The following is a 23497-nucleotide window of genomic DNA, read 5'->3' on the forward strand; positions in this document are numbered from 1 at the left end:
TTTGTAGGATGGGAAAACAACAGATATAAAAATGATGACCCTTAAAAACTTGCCAATTTTCCCTGAGGCAAACAGATAAGAATACCTCTGGTATTTGCATTTTTTTTATACTTTCCATAGCAAACATTAACAGTGTATTGCAAATACTGAGGTAGCATATAATTTAGTTATCAAAGTAATTGGCAATTTTTAAAGGTGACCACTGTGACAATCACGTCCTTTATTAGCACATTTCAAAATGAAAATTAAGAAGTTTGGTATGTCCAATAAGGCTCTACCAATGTCAATAACAATTTGACAGCTCCAATAACCTTCAAGTAAGAAATTATTTTACTTCTTTCAAAGAATGCAAAATGGACTTGACTTTCCTCCAATTTTGAAGCATACCAACCCCCTTTGAATCTCATGCATCTTTAATGGATTGTAAAAACTGGCCTTGGGCCATTCTAAATTCATATCCTATCTTAATTAAGTACTGCAGTTATGGATTTTTTAACACATAATTGAATCAGCTGATTTTTGTCTTCGGAACAAAACTGCTATATAGTAAAAAATTTACATTAACGAAAAAAAGCAGCTTAGTAATATTTAAGAAAATGTAACTTACTTCCGCAGCTTGCCTTCAACCATCCATTTATCTCTCCTTAAATTTGACATATAATCAATGTTTTTATCAATTTCACTGTCAAAGACAAAAACCCCAGTTTTAAGTAATTCAAGAAGTAACACCAACTGTGAATGTATGTATGTTTGTCTCTTAGACATACACACTATATATGGATGAGATACATTACACCCCCAAAATCAAAATTAAAAGAACATTAAGGTTGCAATATCTAGTAGTCAAAAGTTATGAACAAAACACCAGAATTAAGGTTTGTCTGCAAAACTTTAATTAAGCCCCTTGTGGAGTTTTTGTATTACACAATTACATGCCAAGCTTTCCACTGGATCTCTCCCTCATTCACCAAATCCAGTATTTCTCTATATATTCCTCATTTAATGTGTGGTCTCAAGCCTTATTTACTACACATCATTTCATTGCATATAACATCATTTATTTTATTCATGCTCATTTCTATCATGCTTTCATAATGTTATCTGAGTGATTCATGAAAGTCAATGAATTTATATTCACCACACCCTCTTAGAACAGGCAGTCATATCTGTATTTTACACACTGGGAACTGAGACAGAGAGATTAGGGTGGTTATCAAAAACATCCACTAATTTTTGGTGCCCTACTTAAGGCTCCAGTTTTCTACGGTGCTTAGCCTTCTGTAACATTAATATGCTGAAATCACAGCTCCAATCAAATTTGTTTCAGTCCTGAATGATGAACACTTCCACAAATCTGGCCTTAGTGTTTCATGTACTGACATCCAGAAAATATGCAACACAGCAGTTAGTGGTAAACTAAGACACATTTTGGCTTAAGTGACTTAACCAGCAACACAACAGAACTCTGTGGAAGAGGCAGGGATAGAGTCCATTCCTTCAAACAAGACATTTAGTCACCTTAAATATGAAACCATCTTTTCTGTTCCTGAAATCTCCTGCCTTTACCACTCCATGCACTTCTCCTTTGGTGACAAAAGCTGCAGAAGATACTACATAAAGCAGCTTTCATTTTTCACCACACAACCCTGATTGATTCCCAAGGCAAATCCTGGGCAATGAGTGAGGCAAGGCTCATGTGAAAAAAAATGCAGTTACATCATTAAAGATTGCATCATACTTCATATGCAAAATGAAATCAAATTCAGGTTACAAAAAGCATTCTTAAGTTTGGTGTTCCCTACTTCTGAGAACTTGTCTTTGCTGCCTTAACTTCATGTTAATATACTTTTAATATAATAATTATACAAAAGGTTATCATTAACTGACTAAAATAAATTATGATTTTCTGAACTATTACAAGGGAATACAAGGGTAAACAGCTTTTTCATCTCAGCTGTTAGCCTAAATGTTATGCAGGGTGAGAGTACTTTCTAAAGGGCTCCTCTAGACATGTAGACTGGGCAGGAGGCAAGACTGGGATAGCACATTAGATCCCACTGCATCTTATCACCAGTGCAGCAGAAACCTGGGATCAAAATCCCAGGCTCTGCCTGCACCAGAGTCCTGCAGCTGATGGGGCTTGCAGCAGGGGCAGCATTCCCCGAGTTGGTCCCACTGTGAGCCTTGTTGGCTGCAGAGCTCCCAGCAGCGGCTAAGGGAAGAAAGCTGCCACTGTTGAGAGCCTCAGGAGGTGTGGGGCTCGCAGTGGTGAGAGCACTGACACCGCTGTGAACCCTACAGCCAATGACCTTTCCCCAATGCAAGCTCCGCAGCGAATGAAGCTCACAGCGATGACAGCATTCTCCCCACTGCAAGCCCCACAGTTGACAAGGCTCACAGCAGGGGCAGCACTGGGACCACTGCCAGCCTTGTCAGCTGTGGGACTGGCAGGGGATAGTACACCCCTGTAGCTGAGAGCCATTCAATTGATGGGACTCCTAGCCACAGGGGAACACTGGGCCACATGTTTAATTAATGGTGCCATAGCAACAAGCTACAAAGTTATTACTTTTTTTTTTGTAGAATAACTTTGTAGCTTATTGCTTGTTTTATCATGGCATTATTTGGTTGAACATGTAGCTGGGTCACAACTTGAAGTGCAACTACCTGGATAATCACACCTTCAGTGTAATGTAGAGGGGGCCTAACAGGGTTAAAAGAAAAACAAAAAAACCCAAAACAGGATACTGAAGACAACTTAATGTTCAATCTTTCTGAGTTACCCCCAAAAAACATTTCTTTATAATCAACCTTCTCTTGTAGCTCAAAAACAGCTACAGACATTCTGGCCAATGCTTTGAAAAGAATAGCATCTTGAAGCGCAAATCAATTCTGGAAAATTTCAAATTCTGCAAGGTAATTATACAGCAAAAGTTGTGTATATATTTTAAAAAGGATGTTAATACAGATATTACCCTATGGCTTTTGATAAAATAAGTGTTACCAAGTCCCTGCTTAACAAAATATGATGCATACAAAACAGTACAAAATGCATAAGATCGTACGCATTAAGGGTTAGGATAATCTTACCTTACAACACTTTTGCTGCATGCTAACTCATTAACAAGGAAAGCAAGCACTGATGCTTTCTGAGCTGGAGTATGTGCTTGAAAGGCTTTGGTCTTTAGGCTTTCTGTAAGTTCAGTTTGCCCACAATGAGCTTCCATAAATATCTGCAGAATCTCAGAAACGTTATCTCGATTGATACCAACATTCAGCAAATGTTCCCCAAGAATAGTTTTGGCCTAAAAATAAAAAGTATATAAAAAACAACAGAATTACAGCAATATGTTATTTTGTTTTGTTTTTTTTAATTTTGGGACTCCAGACAGGGAAGAAAAAATAAAGCTTAGATTATTATTGATTTGGAGCAGCAGAATACATCAAAATTCGTCCACCCATTGCGTGTTTCTAAAAACCGATGTAACGCTTTTGTTAATGAAGTAAGTTAAATCAGCCAAATGTGCCAACTGGTGTTTTTCCAGACCCGATAGATATTGGCTACTAAAATTCTTAACATGTAAAAAGGGCCCAAAGAGAAGGTTACATTAGAGAAAGAGTACAAAAGAGAATCATGACTTCAAGCAAAATTTGAAAACATGAATAAAGTGAGATAAACCTATTTTGGAAGGAGAAACAAAAGCTGTTGAGAAGCTGAGTGTGAAGCTCAAAGTAAAGGGAGGAGAAAAAGATATTCCCATAAAGGTGATGACATCATAGAGAAGATGCATCTGGAGAAAGAAATGAAATGATCAAAGACAAGAGTGGGAAGAGGATATCAGCAGAGGCCGAGAGGAAGGGGAAAAAAGAAATGTTTAAGGTAACACTGAAAATGTGATCAACAAAATAGAAGACCAGAAAAAGAGTTTACAGGAATCCAAGAAAGAGAGGTTTTAAGGAGGAACAGGTGATTTTAATGGTGATATATTAATTCACGTTATGTGTTTACTACTGTAAGGGTATTTAGGACTTCTTTTTACCTTGTATCCCGTCACTACTCCTGGATCACAAACAGCAGCTGAGACAAGCCTTACAAGTAAGTCTTGTACTTCTCCCATACTGTCCCCTATGTTTAACAAACCCTCTTGAAGAACACTCAAAGAAGGGACATCCATATTCACATCAAAGCCAAGAACTTTGCCAAAGTTACGCAAGAACTGCACCACCATGAGGCAGTCTGAAAATGTGCTTCCAGACAGAACGAGGCCGGGAATGCGATGCAACTCTGGCAAAGGCTGAAAAATCAAAGTAAATGAATAAGAGGTTCAGCAGTAATCTTTCAAATTAGCTTCACTTACAACAGTTAATATTGATATAAACTAGAGAGGACTAGACTGCACTGTGACAGTATTCCACTGTTTTCATACATTGTAGGAAGCAACAGTTTAATCAAAAGCGACTTTTTTGGAACAGGTGAGGCTTGCAGACTCTACTTTGAGCTGAAACACTATAAAAGTGGGAGAAAATACTAGGACATGGGGGAGGGGGTGAATAGCTTTCTGGTAGAGAGGCAGGATCTGAGACAGATAGGTGCCAAGGGAATTATAAGAACCCACAGATTTGGGAGAAGAACAGTATTGGGGAAATTAGCCTCAGGAGAAGCCATGTCGATGGAAAAGTCCCTGGCTAGGGTTCATGGAGTGAGAGGCTGCAGTGCTGTAACTAACAATCATGCAGATTTCTGCAATGTTTTCAAGCCACCATACATGTTCAGCATTTAGGGCCCCTCAAAAACAGTTTCCTTAGATAACTAAAAAAAATTGCTCCAGTATATGCAGAATTCCCAAATTATTCCTTAAACTAAGTATATAGCTAGTACCATATACATGGTCTTTAATTACATGAGGTAAAATTGAAATGTTTTGCAGGGTGACTGCAGTTGAAAGAATTAATTATTGTCAGTGACAGAAAAGTCAGACAAGAGAAACAGCCTTAAAAGGGGCAAGAAAATAAAAAGTAAAATTACATTATTATGATTACCTTCTGGTCTGCTAAGCACATATCTTCATTAGGCTTCTTTAGCTCCTTAGCCATTTCTAATTCCAATCGTCGCTGCTCCAGTTTACGCTCTTTATTTAATCTTTTTTCATCACGTTTCTCTTGCTTTAACCGCTCTTTCTCCTTAAATAGAACAGAAAGGATAGAAAATTAAACCCACATATTATACTTACAATGGAACAATTTAAGAATTTGAAAAGCACTAGTTACATAATCTTAATAATCACCACAGCAATTAAAGCACTTGGATTAGAGGAAAGGGGAGGGGGAAAGCCACTCTTTCCAGTAGCACAAACAGAAAGAAATCAGCCTGTCTTTAAGCAGACCTGAGATTCATGGGAGAAATTTTGACTGCTTTCCACACAGAAATGGATATTTAATGGCATTCTCCATGCTCAACACAGTACCCTATGCAGACTGTGATCTACATTGGTGCAATCTTTCTGAAAGGGGCACCAAAGCTTAATTAAAACTTGATAATTTTTGCTTCAGCATATTGTGTGCAAAAGATTCTGCGTGGTATGAATGTCTGGTAAATGGCTACCCACAATATAAGGCTACCAAGTAGAAAGGCTGGATATATGTATGTATTACCCAAACACATCTGACCCAAAGAGGATTATTGTAGAACACAAAAGTCCAAAACATTATGTCATTCTTGCATCTTCCCTGAAGAATGTGTAATTTCTAATACTCCCACAGCAGGAAGCTATATGATCCAATGTAAATCTGACTGCAGATATGCCAGTCAGCAACAGTGGTATTGTTTACAAAAATGTGAAAAAAAACTACAGTTCAAGTCACACAGCATGAGCTATGTATTTTAGTAGGCAACAACAAATGCACCCTGTTGTTTCACTGTTGCCGAATACCCCCAAAATGCTGTCCTAACAGTGCCAATGGAATATGTTGCTATTCCTTTAAACACCATTCATCCAGAAGACTTTCCTAAGCTCTCTTTTCTTTGGAGAACATAGGGAAAACCTGACACCAGTCAAACATGACAGTATCTATTACTCTTAGCTATTCAGAAAAGTGTGACACACAGGATGGAAGGAGGATAGTGAAAAGCTACATGTAGAAAAGCACCTCATACTGTGTTTGATTTAACTTACTCATATGGATCACAAACATGAAACAATTTCACTAGTCAAAATAAGCCAAAACCTCACATAATCACTAAGACAAACCAGTAACTTCTTTAGATGTTCATAAAGTTATTTTTAAGAATGTCTATGAAGACATCTAGTGATATGAATAAGCAGTAAGACCTAGTGCCTAAGCTAATCACTACTCATATTTATACAGTTTAATATCAAGTCCAGCTTCAAATAAATTGCTTAATTTTAAGGTGCCATATTTTTCTCCAGTATCTGTCTTGAGCTGCATTCATTTTAAAAACCAATGGATTCTGAAATTTTTAAACGACTATGCTATGTCAAACTAAAACACTCAAGTAGCACTTGATAAGGAAAGAAGGATATATAATGAGACCATGAATATGAATGCTCTGGCCTGCAAAAACATATTTTAAAACTAATGTCCTTGCCCCTCTTTTCTTTTAATTTCTATTTAAAATGACTATTTTTATAATAAAACCAGGTCAGTGTATTCAGCGGTAGCACTAAAAGATTATTTTTGTGTTTTAAATCACAGAGCGTCTGGCCTTGTTTCCTACGCACTGAAGCATGCAAAAATCTCACAACTGAATATTCATTTGGGCATTTTATATATCTAGAGACAGACAGACAGACAGACAGACAGACAGACAGGACACACCCTGAAAAGAAAAAGGCTGTCAAGCACTCTTTTTTTTCCTCTCTTGCTCCTCAAACACTTTATGAATTTATGTCACCTCACATTGTATAACTACATCACATCACAGGTCTTCTCCTCCTGACCTTTCCTGTCCCCTCCCCTCCCTCATCCTGTTTCTAGCAGTTCTGCCGCCTTCGACTGTGGGACATAGGCTGATTGTGGGCTTTGTCTTTCATACAAATCCTTACTGTTCCTTTTGCTGACACTGGCATTGCCTGTTCTGCACACACGATTAATTACACAGCTCTACACAACAAATATGGAATTTAAAATACTTAATCAGAAAATATACATAGGCTTTGGAATCACCTTCGACTCCTCTGTTACCAATATCAATTATCTCCCCATCACAAAAAAACAAGTAAATACATCTTCAATAGCCTAACATTAAAAATGTTAGGGTTCCATAACATGTACTACACAAACCTTTCACCACTTGCGACCACAGGCCGTACAATGGGCCTAACTGATTTCACAACATCCTTGATCTCTTCCCACAGTTCAAATTAGCTTGGTACTCTCACTCAGACTTATTTGTCCCCATAACAAAAATCCCTTCAGCAACCTGACTAACTTGCACAAAACTGGAATAACTTGGGTGCTGCTGATCCAAACTGAGACAAATTTGCGGAGCTGCACTGAGTTGCCAGAAAAAGTGTCTGTCTACTCTTTGAGGATGAATAAAATACAGTTACTCTTCCACCCTAACCCTGACCCCACAAATTACTCCTTTTCCTGATTCTAAAGTGAAGCACTATGATTTCACAAAGCATGGGATTTCACTGCACCATCACAAACTGGAGGGGAAAAACAACTTTGAAGCAAGTATAATTATTAGCTGAAGGGACTCCTGGAGAGTTATTCAAGTAGACTGGGTACTTACTGTAAAGAGCATATCCTGGGGCACACCTGGTGGCTGCACAAGGTCACCACAGGTATTTTAACTGTGCTACGTGTGTTTAAATGTGGACTGTGGGCAAGCCAAGAAGGAGACCAGTAGGCCTGGGAACAGGGATGTTCTTCCGGCCCATGATTTCAAATGGAAAAATGAAGCAGCCATAGCCATCAACCTATATGCCCTATATTAGATGCTGCCAAGGCACTGCCTGGCTGAGAAGCTCATCCTTAAACCTACAAAATTTTTGCCTGTGGGACCTCACTTACTCATGTTTTGCTCAATAAGGATAGCTAAGTCCCTAGAAAGCTACTGTGCATTAAAATTGCATACAAAAATCATACCTTCTCCTCAGACTATAAAATGGGAACAGAGCACACCTGGAATTTAAGGGTGCTGACAAACAGGGGAAAACTCCCTCCCCCACCAAAACCGTACTCTACAGGAAGCAGCAGCAAATTAATTTGACCCGGCTCCACAGTGTTTGTAGAGATCAGGAGTTTCAGCTATTAGATAAAAGCACCAAAAAAGCCCCACTAAAGTGCCCAATCTCTACAGACGTTGAGAAAGCTGGTGCAACTAACATTCTGCCTCTTCTGGGCGTGTGTTGGGCTCAGTACTTTAAAGTGCCATGGGGGGTGGGGTCTATGTCTGGAAGCAGCCTAAATGTCTAATTCTGGTTAACTAGTCCTTAGCTGCAGCTTGCTTCATCAGTTCCTCACACTGGTTTGGTAATATTCTATGTCTTACACATTACTAGCAACTTTATTTTTGATATTGAGGGAACCACAATGGCCAGTTCTGAAAAAGGAAGAATAAGTGTTTTTTAAAAAATAATCTTTTATTATGGTTCAAAGCAGTTATGGTTAGAAAGTTATCTTTAAAAGTGACACAGTTACTCTTGCATCTGCTCATTTTACTAAAATAAACATTTGATACCTTTTACTTCTGTTAGCAATTTTAGCACAAAACTAATGCAGCTACAGGAGAGAGTGAGCTGAATTCTTCTACTGTTTCTTCTTCCTTAGAAAAATTATTGAGTGAATTACTGGTGCAGAATGTTTCTTACAGGGATAAGACTGGAAGAACACAGCCTGACTCTCACCTCTTAGACTGAATCTGCTAAGTTGGCATAGGACTTAGGTTCAGAAGAGACCTTTTTGGTCACAGTCATCTGCTATCACAGGCAAACCATACCATATAATGCAGTTAAAACAGCCTTTCTTTATTTTTGCAAATGAAGGAAATAAAAATAAGGAAGCCATCAAGATGCATATGGGAACAGTTTAATAGTTTAAACAACCTCATTTCAGAGAACAGTCTATTTTAAAACAAACAACTATAAAGGAAATTCATTATTAAAATGGATAAATAAATACATTTTCCTTTTAACTGAATTAAAAAATTTAAAATACACAAAGCCACAAATATTAAGTTATTTTGACTTTCTCCAATATCTATATTAAGTATAGCTGTCATTTGGCTATTTTCGCCTTACAATTATAGAAGCATCATAAGAGAAAGAGGCATAGTCTAGTGATCAAGCTACTCTCTCTTAGAGGTGTGTGAAGCAGGCTGTATTTGATTCGGATTCAGCTAAATTTCTGGGACAGTTCAGCGGAATCCAAACCTGAAGATTCCATTCTGATTCAGAGAATCAGTGACTTTGGTCATAGTCACAAATTTAAATATTTTTTCTACATACCATGAGGTACCAGGCACAGCCTGTGAAGGCTGAGATGGTGGGGCGGATGGAATGTCCCACAGGCGTGCAGGGGGGACCCCCCCACACGCTTGGCAGTGGACCCAGAAGTGGACCAGAAGTTCTTCCAGTCCACTTCTGGGTTTGCCGCCAACTGTGCAGGGACCCCCTCTGCCCTGGCGATTGGCTACGGGGGGACCCCAGGTGCCTCCCCTAGATCCAGGCACTAGTCACTGAGCCAGGGGGTGAGGTTCCCCATACATTCCGTGGTGAACCACAGAGCATGCTGGGGACCATCCCCCTCCACACGCTCATGGAACGCTCCATCCACCCCACCATCTCAGCGTTCATGAGCCACCTGGTACTTTGAGGTATGTAGAAAAAACATATAAGGCTGTGTGTCCACGTCAGAATCACTGAATCTCTCCAAAGTGAAATCGGAGGCTTCTGATTTGATTCAGAGAGATTAATGGGTCTCCTGATTCAATTAGATTCAATTCAGATTCGGCAGCTGAATCAGGCTGACTCTCCTCCTAATCGAATCAGCGACCAAAGCTTCACACAGCCCTACTCTCTCATTTGTTTCACATAGGTACTGTAAAATTATTAACTATGTTTCACAAGTTATTAGGGTATTTAATCAGGTAATGTTTGTCAAGTGTTTTGAAGATGACTTCCATTCTGTAATATGGTAAAGTATTTTAGGTTCAAAATCACACTTTCAATAAATTAGATCATAGTTTACAGACTATTTCAGATTGAAGAATCAAAGAAATAGTTGATATTTAGAAATATTTAGACACAGAAACTGAAATCCAAACATTGTCACATTTCCACATGAACTGAATGAGCTGTAGAGACCAGGCAGGAAGGAGTACAGGACAAAAGAGTAACGGATTTTAGGACATTAGAATGGAAAAATGAAAGTAAATACGACAATGCAATATGATTTGACCAGGTTTTATAAAAACCTTAACTCATAGGTTTAAAAATTTTTAAATGGGACTAACAGAAATATAATCCACTGGACTGAATATGGACACTGGACACAGCCAGTGGATCCCTTATATTTGTGTTCCAAACATAAATAAGATTGAGAATATGTTTGTTGTGCCAGCAACTTGTACTCAAATTTAAAAGGCACAAAAAGATAATATAAGAGAACTCCAAGCTGTATGAAAAACAAATATGAAATGAATAGAATGAAAGTAAAAGAAAACTGATATAAAACCTCCAAACTGCAAATATTGTAGGAGTCTATTTTTGAAATAAGATGAAAATGTAAATTTTTCAAACTGTCAAACATTAGTAATTAAGCGTTCTAAAAATTCTGAAAAATGTCCATATAAACAGTGTATTTTATTAAATATGTAGTTGTAAACAGTCATCCTTTAGCAACATTTAAATTGATAACATATTATTTAGAGTGCATCAAACCATAAGAATATATGTGAAAAATAAAATCAATAATTTTATTGCAGCAGCAGTTTGTTTAATTAAAAATTCAAACAGCTAAAAAAATATAGGCGAGGTGTACTGACATAGAACAACCGTTTTAAAATTAAATATGTTACTTATTCAGTGTTGCTACAGAAAACCTTCTCCATTATTATTACCCCTTTATATCTTTACTTGCACAAACATCAAATTAATAAGGTGTTCTTTAGTTTATAGGCAAACATTCAGTTTTAAAGGGTCAGCTTATATAAGGGACATTTAAAACTGAAAGGTGAGTTAAGTAAAATTGTCAATTCCAGGTGGCATTTTCACTAAGCAATGATTTGGTATAAATCCTCAATGACAGAATATATGCATTTTTGGAATCACTTGGGTGCTGTGAATCCCATACTGCTTTCAAACTGCTTATTAGATAGCTTCAGAAACTGGAGGTACTCCCATATTATGATTATGTCTACAAAATTGCTGACAGAGCCACTTAGTGATAAATGTATGTTTAACAACCTTTTGTTGTTTATTGATCCTTAGAGAATCATGGGGGGGGGAGGAAGGGGGCCTCTGGTACGATTATGATAGTTCACTACTTAGTTTACATAAGTAAAGAGATTACAAATTTGTGCAAGCTATTGTTGCAAGTTTAACAGCTAAAATGGAGGAACATAAGACAGTCCCAACCAAATGCAATCTATTCAATGCTGCAACCTCCATTCTAAATCACCTATTTGCTTGTATTTATCAATACCTTTAATTGAGGTACATACCCCAAAATACTTACAATACAGGGTAAATGTAAATTGTCAGGCAAAACTTCCATTAAATTCAGTGGAAAATGGAGAGCTTTGTTTAAGTATGAAATGTAGAGACTGATCCATGCTAGCAATTATGCCACCCAAATTCAGTAGTGTCTTGAACTTACATAAGAGGAGCAATAAAAATAAAAAAACCCCAAAGATAAAACCTTTCAAATCTTTTTTCTGAAAACAAAAATAATTTACTAAGTGTGACAGGTTCATGCCCCACTCACTGCCGTGCTGGCATCTAGGTGGCCAGTCTGCAGGCAAGTCATCTGGCACCACATGGCCAGGAGCCCTCCTGGCTGGTCCAGCACCTGAAGGCTCCGGGAGTAAAAGGAGCCCAGGAGCTGAAACAGGGCGGGGGACAGAAAAGGGAGCACCAGCAGTGGAGCCAGATGTTTCCCCTGTGGCCAGAAAGGAGCTGGCGCATCCCTGCTGAGGGAGCATACCTGGAGAGGCAGTGTCTTCTAGTCCTACTGCTGGAGTGTCCAGGGAGGACCTGGGTGCGCAGCCACTGCCAGCAGGAAGTCAGAGACTCTCCCCAAGGCATAGCACCCCATGAAGACTGAGGTTGCCCAGATAACTCGGATGGCACTGGGAAATGATCCAGATAGCAGCTTGGGAGTAGCAGTTGATGGGCCAAGTGGCCCAGACCCAACCCCACTCACCAAAATCTGCAACAACTCCTGCAGGAGTGCACAGGTCAGCTGTGGCTGAGAGGGCAGCTCAGTGGGCACTGCCAAGACCCACAGACGGTAAGACCTTGCTCAGGAACCCCCTAATCACAATCATCCCAACTGAGCAGCTGCGGACTCAAAGCTTCCCAGTGAGGAGTTGGCAGAGACTTCAGTGTTGCATAGGCACGAAGAAATGCCCCATAAGATGCTACAATATGTGACCAGGTAGTAGTTAGCCCAAAGCGCAGGTTTAACATGGGGGGACCCATGATGTGAGACCATGTGGGAACAGGGTGCACCCCACCTCAAGAAGTCCCAACCACTGAAAGGAAGCACTGGACATGGCAGGCATTGTTGCCCTGTCCACTGTGTAATTCAAGCTGTTTTGGTTAAAGTATTGTTCCATTACCATTTGTCAGTTTAAGAAGCTTCAGTCATATCCCTGCAGATGGCCACAAGACCAAGCCTTAATGTGGGAGCAAATGGCACTATCGCCGTGCCAGGACACCATGGACACCGATTTATAACACCTGAGTGGAAAGGGGTGGGGTGTAGGGGAGCAGAAGCCTCACAGAAGTGCTGGCAGAATCACTCAGAGTTCTAGGGAGACCACCGAACAACACCTCCAGGTAAAACCCCATACAACAAGTCACAGCAGGCGAGCAGACCCCAGTGTATCTTAACCAAAAGTGCACGGCATGATCATGAGACTGCCACCCTGAGCCACCCCTTAACTTTACCAAGAATGACACTACTATTTTTAATCACTGGTATTAAGAACGAGAAAAAAAAAACCCTCAAGAAACTGTAACAATCAAATTTAGATCGTACCATGGCAATGAAAACATTTTCATATATGAAATATATGAATATGTTAATACAATTAGAACGATTTAATAGAGCACATTTTTACATATTTTCCCCAGAATTTTCAATGAGATTTCTCCTTGTTACCCAGTTTCTTAAAATTTATTTTCATCGTGAAAAAATGTAACACTAATTGTCTTTTCCAACCAACTCATGCATGTGACTAATTTTATTTTATAGGACAATATTACAACTATTAGAAAAGACTAATCTAACTCCTAAATATGGACTAAGAAGAGTTGCTAGCCTTGAAACACCACTCATCAGTTAGAAATTAGTTTTTACTGTAACCTCACATTAGGCTGCTGGGTTTAATTTTGTTTAAGTGTATACACTGTTAATGAAGTGACTTTTTACATACTTAAAATACGCATTTTCACAAAAATTCTCTTGTTACTAGTCATGATCTTAATATCTGTTTTATCTTTAAATTATTTTAGTTGCCTATGATCTGTATATATGTATGCCACTATTGCTTGCATAACTAAGACTTTCAATATTTTAGCTACATATTAATTTTAAACCAGTACATAAAACACGTAATAGAAATAGAAGATAATGTTAGTGGTAATGTTTTATCCCGATGCTCCCTAAAGATAATGTCAGGGTTCAATCTGAAGATAGTGTCAGGACTGACATATGAGATGTAAATTAGTTAATCACTGTCTAAGAGAAGTTTAATCAATAATTCTGTACACTGCCTCTGGTTTTATTATCCATGCTATTCAAGCACAGAATTTTACTAACTCTTTTTTATTTTTGCAGTCTAGATACCTGCTAGACAATTCCAAATGTTAATAACTGAAAATGCACATATTGATTGTTTTATCTAATAAATCTCTAATTTTTTCAGTCTAGGTTGAATAACCTGGATATATTACTGCTCTTGCAAAAGAGACTCTTCCAAGTTACTTATGTCACTGAACATAAGCAATTTTGTTTAATGATGTTCTGTCTCTAAACAGTACCTAAGAACATCTCTCTTCCCCTTCCTCCCCCCTGCAGTTTCCTTCTGGGACCTTTCTAGCCAGAATTATTTGTGTTATGTGCAAATACTATAAAGGAACAAAACATCAAGACACTTTATTTAACTTATACATTTTCATAGTAACACAAAAAATGTGCATATTTGAAAAGGGTCTCAAAAAGAAATGACCATGTTAGATTTTGGCTTAGATTGTCATGGCTACATTGCAAGTGAGGCCTAGTTATGATGGATAAACAAGGACTTCGTGGTCAATACTCTTGCTGGAGACTGGGAAGACAAGAGGCTAAAAAAACAGGAGAACTAGATATCACTTCCTCAGAAGGAAAAAAAAAAAAGCAGAGCAAGAACCATGTCTCTTCAAAAAAGTCTTAAATCTTTATTTGGTCTCCTACTGGGACAGAATATAGCATGCAGTAACAGGGGTATATGTTGTAGCCATACTGGTCTAAGGATATAGGTAGACAAGGTTCTTTTGATAAATCTAATATCTTTTATTAGACCAACTAAAATAGTTGGGAAAATTCTTCTTTGCAAGCTTTCAGGTACAAATACCCTTTCTGTCAGGCTAAGGAAGCTTCTGCAGTTGGTGTATACTCTTCCTGGATGGAATGAATGGTAAAGAAGCCAGAGGCTGGTATGCAAGCAAGAAAGCCAGCGAAGACGTAAACTCAGGAGTCTGTGGGTGACAAACAGGTGGGAGGGTACTACCATGCTCTAGTAGACTCGATTAATCGAGTCTGCTCCGATGTGCTGCAATTACAATGCATCGGCGCAACCTCACTGTTCATGTATAGGCTCCCATAATGTCAGGTAAAGATGGCAAACAGGCTGGCATTCTTCACAATGAGATAGTATAGATATTTCAGGAAATAAAATCAGTTCCAATATTTTATATGTATCAATCTTTTTTTTCTGAATATATGTATTATATCAGGTGCGAGGCATTTGCTAGATACCTCACATGTCTAGACAAGCTTTTATATAGGGAAGACAAAGCTTATAAACCTGATAAGGGTCCTAAATAAAGCTACCCATTCACTATAGGCCCTTCAGAGGGTACAGATGAATGTACAACTGGAGCCATTTGAAAAGAGTAGGGGGGAGGAGAGTCTTCCACTCTGAACCATGCAGCTGTTACAGTGACAACTACAGGTGCACAAGCTGGAGCAATACAAATGTAACAATTTTAACAATGCTTTAAACTTGCAGCTTGTGCACACGTAACTATTACTACTACTTCTTTTGTAGAGTCAGATATCAACTTCCAAATTTATGAGCCACTGGTCACATCTACATGAGACACTGACTGCGCAGTTGTTACTCCATAGTACTTCATTACTTGCATATCCAAGTATTAAATGACTGCGCAGTAACTGGCATTACTGCACAGTAGCATCTCCACATGGCTCTGTGGTGATGCTGACTGCCCAGCAGCTCATTACTACCTTGCAGTAGCATCATATCAAATGCCCTACAATGCTACTGCAGAGTAGTACCAAGCTACTGTGCAGTAAGCATCACATGTAAACATGGCCACTGTCTGGTATTATCACTCAATTTACATATTTCATCTGCCCCATCTGGATATTTGTAAAGATTGCAGCTTTCAATTAAGTGTTGTGCCGTTTGTTGGACACTACATTCACACAGGGGTCTGTCCAAGATGTTCATTTTGTGAAGTATTGTTTTGAAGTGTCCATATCCAGATCTCAGTCCATTCAGCTTGGCCCATGCTTTTCTGTCAGGCTTCCGCCCAATGGGCAACTCATTTGGTGTCAGCATAAAATGCCGTAGGAACAGGTCTGACCTTTCACAGAGATCTCTGTTGCTACCCATAAGTTTTGTTCAGCATCCCCAACCTCTTCTAGGAGCTTGTGGGCTTCACGTACAAATGGTTCATGACTTCTAAGCCTCTCAAGCCTTCATCTGATCAAGTCTTCAGTTAACAGTTGATGGAGCTAGAAGTGCACTAATATATCGGTCCACAGTATATTGGCACTATGATTTAGTGCTATTCCTAGGTAAGTTGGAGTATGCTCATAGGGAAGGATGTGGTTGTGTACTCTGATATTCAGCACGCTCTTGGCTTGATGATTGTCCAGGTGGAAGAGTGATGATACTGATTTATTCATGCTCAACTTTAAACGTCACCTGTGGAGATGGTCAGTAATGAGTTCCATATCAGTATTCAGTACCTTTTCCAGTTCTGTCATATCTATTCCTTAAGCTACTATGGCAACATCATCAATGTACATGTATTGCTTAGATGTTGTATGCAAGAAGTCTGAGGTACACGCATTGAAAAGTACTGGTGCTAGCATTGACCCTTGGAGGACTCCATTCTTCAGAGTTCGTACTCTGCTTTTTTCTCCTCAGCTGGTAGCAAGTTTGAATGATCTGCTGGAGATGATGTTTATGATGAAAGTGCATACCTTGCAGTCAGGTATCGTAAAGTGCAGCTCAGATTTCAGACATTTGTGCCATACAGTGTCATAGGCATCTGTAAGGTCTATAAAGACTCTATCTGTCTTTTGCCTCATTTCAAAACTATTTTCTATGTCACACATATGTAATGTAACTTGGTCAGTTGTACACTGCTTTTTCTGAAAGCCACCTTGTTCTTTTGGGAGCTGAGGGTCAATAATGTTCTCTATTCTATTCAGCATTAAACACTCCCATGAGTTTATATGTAACACAGAGTAGTTAGACGAGTCAGAAGCTCTTTGGATCCTCTGGTGGTTTACTGGGTTTCAGGATAGCAATCACATGAATTTCTAAAGCTATCTTTTCATCGTGCACACGTAACTCAGAATGCAAGAGCTGCTGCAGGCTTCCGATCAGAAGCTTCCCTTTTCAAACTGTTTGAACTGTACATTTGTCTATGCAAATATAGACAGAGTCCTCTTGACCCAGCAATATGTCAAAGGCTGTCATTGTGGACAGACTAAAATGGGATTTCAAAGATTCGGTTTTTAGGCTTTCGTCTCAGAATTTGCAACTTAACAGAATTTTTTCTATATAAAATTACACCTGAACGAAGGCTGGTTCCCACATACTTTACACATATTTCCCTTCTTGAAATGTGCTGAAAGTGATGCTGTTTTAGTATTTGCCCCTTTGTGTATGTGCCTACATAGGATTGCTCTACTGTTCTCATGACATTAGTTAAGAAGTAACCTATTTACCTGATATACTCCCTTATTAAAAATACTCTCATGACAGTTACTCATAACCTATTTATTTGATATACTCTCTCATTAAAAATATTTTTCTGCATACTAAAATGGGGAATAAAACAGTATTAGCACTAGACCCCTTGCTACCATGATACAAAAAAGCAAGTTAAAACTATTTGATTCTTTCCTTTAAAAATATTTTATTCAAGATATGGTCTGTATCTAGAGACATGTAGTTATCTGTGTTAATCTGAAGTCAAGTAGAAGGGAGGGTAGATGTTCATTTTACAAAATAACTAAAGTATATATGTGTGTGTAAATCTATACCCAACTATCTGTCATTGATCCATCCGTCCGTCTACATATATCACAAGCTTTCATGAGATGCAGCTCACTTCATCAGATGCTGTGATGGTCTGTGTGCAGCTACTGTTTTTATGCTTAAGGAACTACTCTCAAATCAAGTAGTGAATATACAAATTAGAAATTTTTATCCTAAAAGTGACACACACTGTAAACATGCATAACTTTATATAATCAATTCCCCAATTTTGCAAGCACACAAGCATATAATTAACTTCATGTAGGTAAATATTCCTAATGACATTCACAGCATGATTTATATATCTGCTATTAAGAAAACTGGTAAAATGTTTGCAGGATCAGAGCTTTAGGATCTTTTTTTCACTTCCTTAGTCAAAATATCTTTAACTTTAACTGGAATATTTATAAAGCAGGGCAGTAGGCTTGGATCTTAAGACAGGAAATAGTCCAAACATAAGATTTATTACTTTGCCATTATACTTTCTTTTTTCAAGCCATTTATCATGAGTACAGAAATAATTCTAAGAACAAACAACAAATTGAGAATAGATTTTTTTCCATGGTTAGTTTGCCAAGTTAAATCTGGTTTCATAATAAATTATGGTAATTTAAGGGGTAGCCTGTATCAACTTGTGGAATTGGGGTGGAAGGTTGCTTGGAATTCCTTTCATTTGTTATAACAATTAATGAACTCATTCTTAACTTTAACAAGACAGATAAAATGGACATGGAATCATTTTCATAAGGAAAGAATGCCGTGGACTGTAGGAAATAAAAATATTTCTATGTCAGTTGTTTATTCTACTTACTTTTACATCAGCAAAACTGACACACTCTAGCTACATGGCAGTTTCATTTTTATTGAAGTTTAATACAAATCTTCTGTTCAAAATGTCTTTAAATTAAAATCATTATCTAAGTATTACCCCATGGTTATGCATACATACATACTCTGGGAAATGAAGCAAGTCCCCTACTTCTGTCATACCTAGATCTGTATTGGGCCAATGAATCTTCTAAAGTTCACCCTTGGTGTGGAAGGAAAAGGGAGCCACTTCACAACCACCTTGTAGATAAGCAGCCCATGTAAATGAGCTTTCCAGACCTATCCTGAGCAGCCCTTAACAAATGTGATCTTTATCTCCTTCATGACAACTCTACAAGGATTCCTCCAACCCCAGGGCAGAACTCAGGGAAAGTAAAATTCACACTTCTGCAGGACAGCACAAGAACTGTATCATTTAAGTCCCACCAGTTTGGAGGTCTTCAGTGGCGCAAAGCAGCACTAGAAACACTTTACACAGGAGCAAACCAACAGAAGGTTCCTTTTACAGCAGGTTGCTCCAAACTCCCACCTCCTTTTGCCTTGAGATGAGAGAACACACCACTATAACAAGCAGGAATTCACTTATGACTCAGTCCAGTGTATAAATCTATTCAATGCCTTTTTCAAAGGAAGCAAAAACTGTGGTTTTAAACAGGTGCTTTTTTGCCTCCTCGCTGCTGATTGGCCAAGGGGCCATGCCCTGGCAGCCCTGCTGCTTGCTGCTGACTGGAAGGGAAGGAAAAATGGTGCTATGTTTAAAACTGTGTTTTTCACTTCCCTGTTGATCAGGAACAAACCGCAAGTGGGACTCCTCCACCAATCAGCAGTGTGGGAAATCAGGGAGCACACAGGGGACCCTGCAAGATTAAAGAAGCTGAAGCGTAGCCCACTTCCGCCATGAATCTGGTAGGGCTCTAACAATAAAGGAGGAGGTGGCTCAGAGCATGGCACTTGATTGAGTGCAAAGCAACTGCAAAAGGAATTGGAACTTGTGGTACAAGTGATATATTTTATTAGACCAACTGGATTTTTGCAAAAAAAAAAATTCTTTGCAATAGCCAAGCCACATCAAAACCTAGTCTCTGGAATAACATTTGTCCCAGTATTACAGTATATTTAGGATTATATGGTTTATGCAATCATAATATCGAGGCATGATCTGTAGTTGAATTAGACCCTTACTTGGAAGGTGGAACTTTCATTCATATCACAGTACCAATTTAGAGCAAAATAGCAGATGGAGACTACTCCATACTGCATAATGCTACCATTGCATAGCATAGAAGGAACAGAAGTAGGAACCATAGTTTCGTGGAAAATTAGGGCTGGAAGCGACCTCAGGAGGTCATCTAGTTCAATCCCTACTCAAAACAAGAGCATCTCCAACTAAATTGTCCCAGCCAAGGTTTTAGCTAGCAGGATCTTAAAAACCTACAAGGATGGAGATTCCACAACCTCTCTGGGTAATCTTTTCCAGTGCTTTACTACCCTCCTAGTGAGATAGTTTTTCCTAATATCTAATATCTAATATCCTAATATCTAATCTAAACTTCCCTTGCTGCAACTTGAAACTGTTGCTCCTTGTTCAGTCATCTACCAGCACTGAGAACAGTCTAGCTCTATCCTCTTTTAAACCATCCTTCAGGTAGTTGAAGGCTGCTAATAAATCCCCTCTCAGTCTTCTCTTCTCCAAACTAAATAAGGCCAGGTCCCTCAGCCTCTCCTCAAAAGTCATCTGCCTCAGTCCCAGAATCATTTTTGTTGCCCTCCTCTCGACTCTCTCCAATTTGTCCACATCCCTTCTGTAGTCAGGGGCCCAGAATTGAACACAGTACTCCAGATGTGGCCTCACCACTGCTGAATAGAGGGGAAGAATCACTTCCTTTGACCTGCTGTCAACACGCCTACCAGTGCATCCCAGTATGCTGTTAGCCTTCCTTTGAAGCAAAGGCATACTGTTGGCTCATATTCAGCATTTTATCCACTGTAACTCCCAGGTCCTTTTCTGCAGATGTGCTGCTCAGCCAGTCAGCCCCCAGTCTGTAGCAGTGCATGGGATTCTTCCATCCTAAGTGCAGGACTCTGCACTTGTCCTTATTGAACCTCATGAGATTTATTTTGGCCCAATCCTCTGATTTGTCTAGGTGACTCTGAATCCTAACCCTACCCTCCAGCAAATCTACTACTTCCTCAGCTTGGCGACATCTGAAAGCTTGCTGAGGGTGCATTCCATCCCATCTTCCAGGTTGCTGATGAAGATATTGAACAAAACCAGACCCAGGACCAACCCCTGGTGCACTCCACTTGATGCTGGCTGCCAATTGAACATCGAGCCAATGATTACTATCCTCTGAGCCTGATGCTCCAGCCAGTTTTCTATCCACCTTACAGTCTATTCATTCAACCCCATACTTCCTTAGCTTGCTTGTGAGAATGTTGTGGGATACCATATCAAAAGGTATACCGTGTCCACTGCTCTTCCCACATTCAAAGAGCCAGTCTTCTCATCAGAGAAAGCAAATCAGGTTGGTCAGGCATGACTTGCCCTTGGTGAATCCATGCTGACTATTCCCAATCACCTTCTCCTACTCCATGTGCTTAGAAAAGGATTCAGCAAGGATTTGCTCCATGATTTTTCCAGGGACTGAGGTGAGGCTGACCAAGTCTGTAGTTCTTCAGATCCTCCTTCTTCTGTTTCTTAAAGATGGGCACTGTATTTGCCTTCTTCCAACCGTCTGGAACCTCTCCTGATTGCTACAAGTTTTCAAAGACAACAGCCAGCAGCTCTACAATCACATCAGCCAACTCCTTCAGTACCTTTGGGAGCACCACATGTGGCCCCATGAACTTCCACACATCCAGCTTTTCTAAATAGTCCCTAACCTGTTCCTTCACCACTTTGGCTGATCATCTTCTCAAACTGGGCTGCCAGGTGCAGTAGTCTGGGAGCTGACCCTGCCTGTGAAGACTGAGGTAAAAATGGCATTGAGTACTTCAGCCTTTTCTGCAACATCTGTTACTAGGTTGCCCCCCCACCCCCAACACACTCACACTTTCCCTGATTTTCCTCTTGCTGCTGACATATTTGTAGAAACCTTTCTTGTTACCCTTCATATCCCTTGCTATCTGTCCCTTGATAGCTGAAGATAGAAGTCTTCATGTATCCCTATTTTAGAATTATTTCTTTACTTGACTTTAAAGATGATAGCATACATAATTTTGTGTGCACAGCACACTTTTTGTTCCAAGGAACCTCAGAACATTTTTTTTTTTTTTTTTTTTTAAACCTAGTTTATGTACAAACTACACATACGGATCACGTTACCCAGAACTGAAAAAAACTTCTATACTTGAAATTGCAAGGGAAAATTAATAGAGTATAATAATGAGGGGTACAATCACCCCAGATACAGATTTCAAAAAATGATTACTCCAAACTAAACTTAAAACGTAAGTAATGTAAGAAAAAAGCAACTCTAAAACAATGCTGAGAGGTTTGTCAGTACTGGCTCAGAAGAAATGCTTCCCAAATCAAACAATCAAATATGTTTATTTGTGAGGGTTCAGAATGCAGAGTATCCTTTAAAGGCTTGTTTAAGTAAGAAACACAAAGATGGGAAGACCACAGCTTTAAAAAAAGGACAAAAAACCTTTTACTGTACTATAAGAAAAATAAAAGTCTTTCTTGTAACAGCAATAGGTAACATACTTCAAAGTCTTTGCTCAAGGGATTATTCAGAACAGAGGGATTTACCATAAAATAAAATCTCTGAGAGATGCAAGAGATATATCTCCTTGATAATATCATGAACTTCAAATACTTGGATACATCATGCTAAAGTGCTTTAGGCTTGAATCTTCTTAGTCTGCAAAAATTGGCAGAAACTACATTATAGTTAGAACCTATATGGAGAGATGCTCCATTTCTGGGTCTTAGCTGTTTTTCTGAAAAAATCAGAATTCAGGATGTAGTCTTTGTTGCACTGACAACCCCAACCTTGAACTGTTTCACAGAGAGCCCTTCTACACATGAAGGTAAAGACCCAATGGGATCTAATGCATGAGCCACACAATTCCAACTGCTGCCATGCCACATGCATGGCAGGAGGTGCAATGGCAGGAGGCATACTGTGGAATTGTGTATTAGAACCCATTGCACCTTATCACTGGTGCAGGAGGAGCCCAGAACCACAATCCCAAGCTCCCCCTGCACTAGGTCCCATGACTGCAAGCTCCACAGCTGACAGTAGAAATAGCATTCCTCTCAAACTGAATTGAGGTTTCTACCAAGTTGACAGATAGGGTTTGTTTCACAAGTACATATGAACTTGGTGCAGTTTAAGGGAACTGAAGTATGAATAGCCTTGACAGCTTCCTCACATGAACCTAAGCCATAGCCATAGGGGTACTAGCCAGCTAAATGCCTGAACAGTGCCCATTAAATACAATGGAAACATATCCATTGACTTCATTGGGCTTTGGATTGGGCCTTTAAGTAAGGACTGCCGGTATCTGTCCAATCCACTTTAGTCAATGAGTAGAGCTTATTATTTTACCTAGTAAAATATTCTGAGTTCCTTCTAATACAAAACTGATACTCATTCGAGCTAGATACTGAAGAAAATTTAAATTCTGCAGTTGTTTAGACAGTGATCTCTGGTGACTACAGGTAATTTTGGCTCAAACTTTGCAGAACTGAAAGCATAGCAACAGTTCTACTGAATTTGAGACACTTGTTCTCATAATAAGCAATGGTCACTAGAAAACTGTGCAATAAACCAAGTTTAAGCACATTAGTCTACTGCAATACTTGAGTTCTTTAAATTAAAAAGCACTTTAAATAGAAAAGTCTACAAATTGAAAAGAGCAACAATCCTAAAATAAAAGCAATGTCAAAATGTTTACACAAATACG

At 39.0% G+C, this 23497-nt stretch overlaps 1 protein-coding gene across 1 annotated transcript in view; it reads right to left on the reverse strand.

Annotated features, from left to right (window-relative positions):
• The window catches only part of BAZ2B (bromodomain adjacent to zinc finger domain 2B), a 202293-nt gene that overhangs the window by 41075 nt on the left and 137721 nt on the right, over positions 1 to 23497 (reverse strand). Inside the window, exons 20-23 of the mRNA XM_019553838.1 lie at positions 5041 to 5181; positions 4041 to 4295; positions 3091 to 3305; positions 608 to 682 (exon numbers count right to left, since the gene is read on the reverse strand). Coding sequence (XP_019409383.1) covers positions 608 to 682; positions 3091 to 3305; positions 4041 to 4295; positions 5041 to 5181 — 686 coding nt within the window. The remainder of the gene's footprint in view (positions 1 to 607; positions 683 to 3090; positions 3306 to 4040; positions 4296 to 5040; positions 5182 to 23497) is intronic.

The sequence above is a fragment of the Crocodylus porosus genome, unplaced genomic scaffold, assembly GCF_001723895.1.
Source record: "Crocodylus porosus isolate Cpor-Errol unplaced genomic scaffold, CroPor_comp1, whole genome shotgun sequence".
Classification (NCBI taxonomy): domain Eukaryota; kingdom Metazoa; phylum Chordata; order Crocodylia; family Crocodylidae; genus Crocodylus; species Crocodylus porosus.